Below are 917 nucleotides of genomic sequence, written 5' to 3' on the forward strand. Positions count from 1 at the left end.
CACCTCACGGCTTCCCGCCTCGCGCATGCGCCGTTGCGACCGCCGCTCTCCTCACCCGCCGCCGCCGTTCCTCGCCGCCGATCCTTCCCGTCGTCCTTCCCCCCCACACCATCTCCACCCCCCCATCCCTCCGGTTCTTCTCCGGTTCTTCTCGAGGCTCCCGGGGCGATCGTGAATCGGTAACGCGGCGGCGAGGGTCGGGGCGGGGGTGGGGCTAGCGGGTGTGTGAGCATGGGGGCGCTTCGCGCATGCGCAGGGCTGGGCTGCGCGCAGCGCTGGAGTGCGCATGCGTCAGCCGTGGCGGGCGGGGGACGGAGGGCGCATGCGCCAGCGCTCTGCGCGCGGGGGGGGGCCCAAACTGCGCGCATGCGCAGTGCCGCATTGAAGGTTGTGTCTTGTTGCTCTTACAGGACTTACAAATATAGTAGGAACCTAATTAACAGCATCGGGAGGGTTTTATAAGAGCCCAAACAGCCTGTGGGCCCCACCATAACCCCTGGGCGAAGCCTGGAGCCGCCAGATCCTCCAGGACCCTTTGGTTTTTACCACCTTTTACATAAATAGTAAGTTTGTTTATAGTAGGACCTACAAAAAAATATTGGAGGGTAGTTACAACAGAATAACCAGGCTGTGGGTGCCCTCCGTAACCCGTGGAGGCGGTGGGTCTTCCAGGACCCTTTTTATTTTTTTTTTTGCTGCACCGTATGTAATCAGTGGGTTTGTTTACAGTAGGACCTACAGAAACCCACCATGGGCCGCTCCTCCAAGGACAAGCGTGACATCTACTACCGGCTGGCCAAGGAGGAGGGCTGGCGTGCCCGCAGCGCCTTCAAGCTGCTCCAGCTCGACCAGCGTTTCCAGCTCTTTCAGGGTACTGGGAGTGACTGGGAGGGGGGTGGGGGGGCATCCAGGTGCCT

At 61.1% G+C, this 917-nt stretch overlaps 1 protein-coding gene across 1 annotated transcript in view; it reads left to right on the forward strand.

Annotated features, from left to right (window-relative positions):
- Positions 1-40: 40 nt before the first annotated feature.
- Positions 41-917, forward strand: part of FTSJ1 (FtsJ RNA methyltransferase homolog 1 (E. coli)) — a 3,486-nt gene continuing 2,609 nt past the window's right edge. The window contains exons 1-2 of the mRNA XM_010576798.1: positions 41-179; positions 730-913. Coding sequence (XP_010575100.1) covers positions 751-913 — 163 coding nt within the window. The 5' untranslated portion in view covers positions 41-179; positions 730-750. The remainder of the gene's footprint in view (positions 180-729; positions 914-917) is intronic.

Source organism: Haliaeetus leucocephalus, unplaced genomic scaffold (assembly GCF_000737465.1).
Source record: "Haliaeetus leucocephalus isolate CR32 unplaced genomic scaffold, Haliaeetus_leucocephalus-4.0 Scaffold537, whole genome shotgun sequence".
In the NCBI taxonomy this organism is placed as follows: Eukaryota; Metazoa; Chordata; class Aves; order Accipitriformes; family Accipitridae; genus Haliaeetus; species Haliaeetus leucocephalus.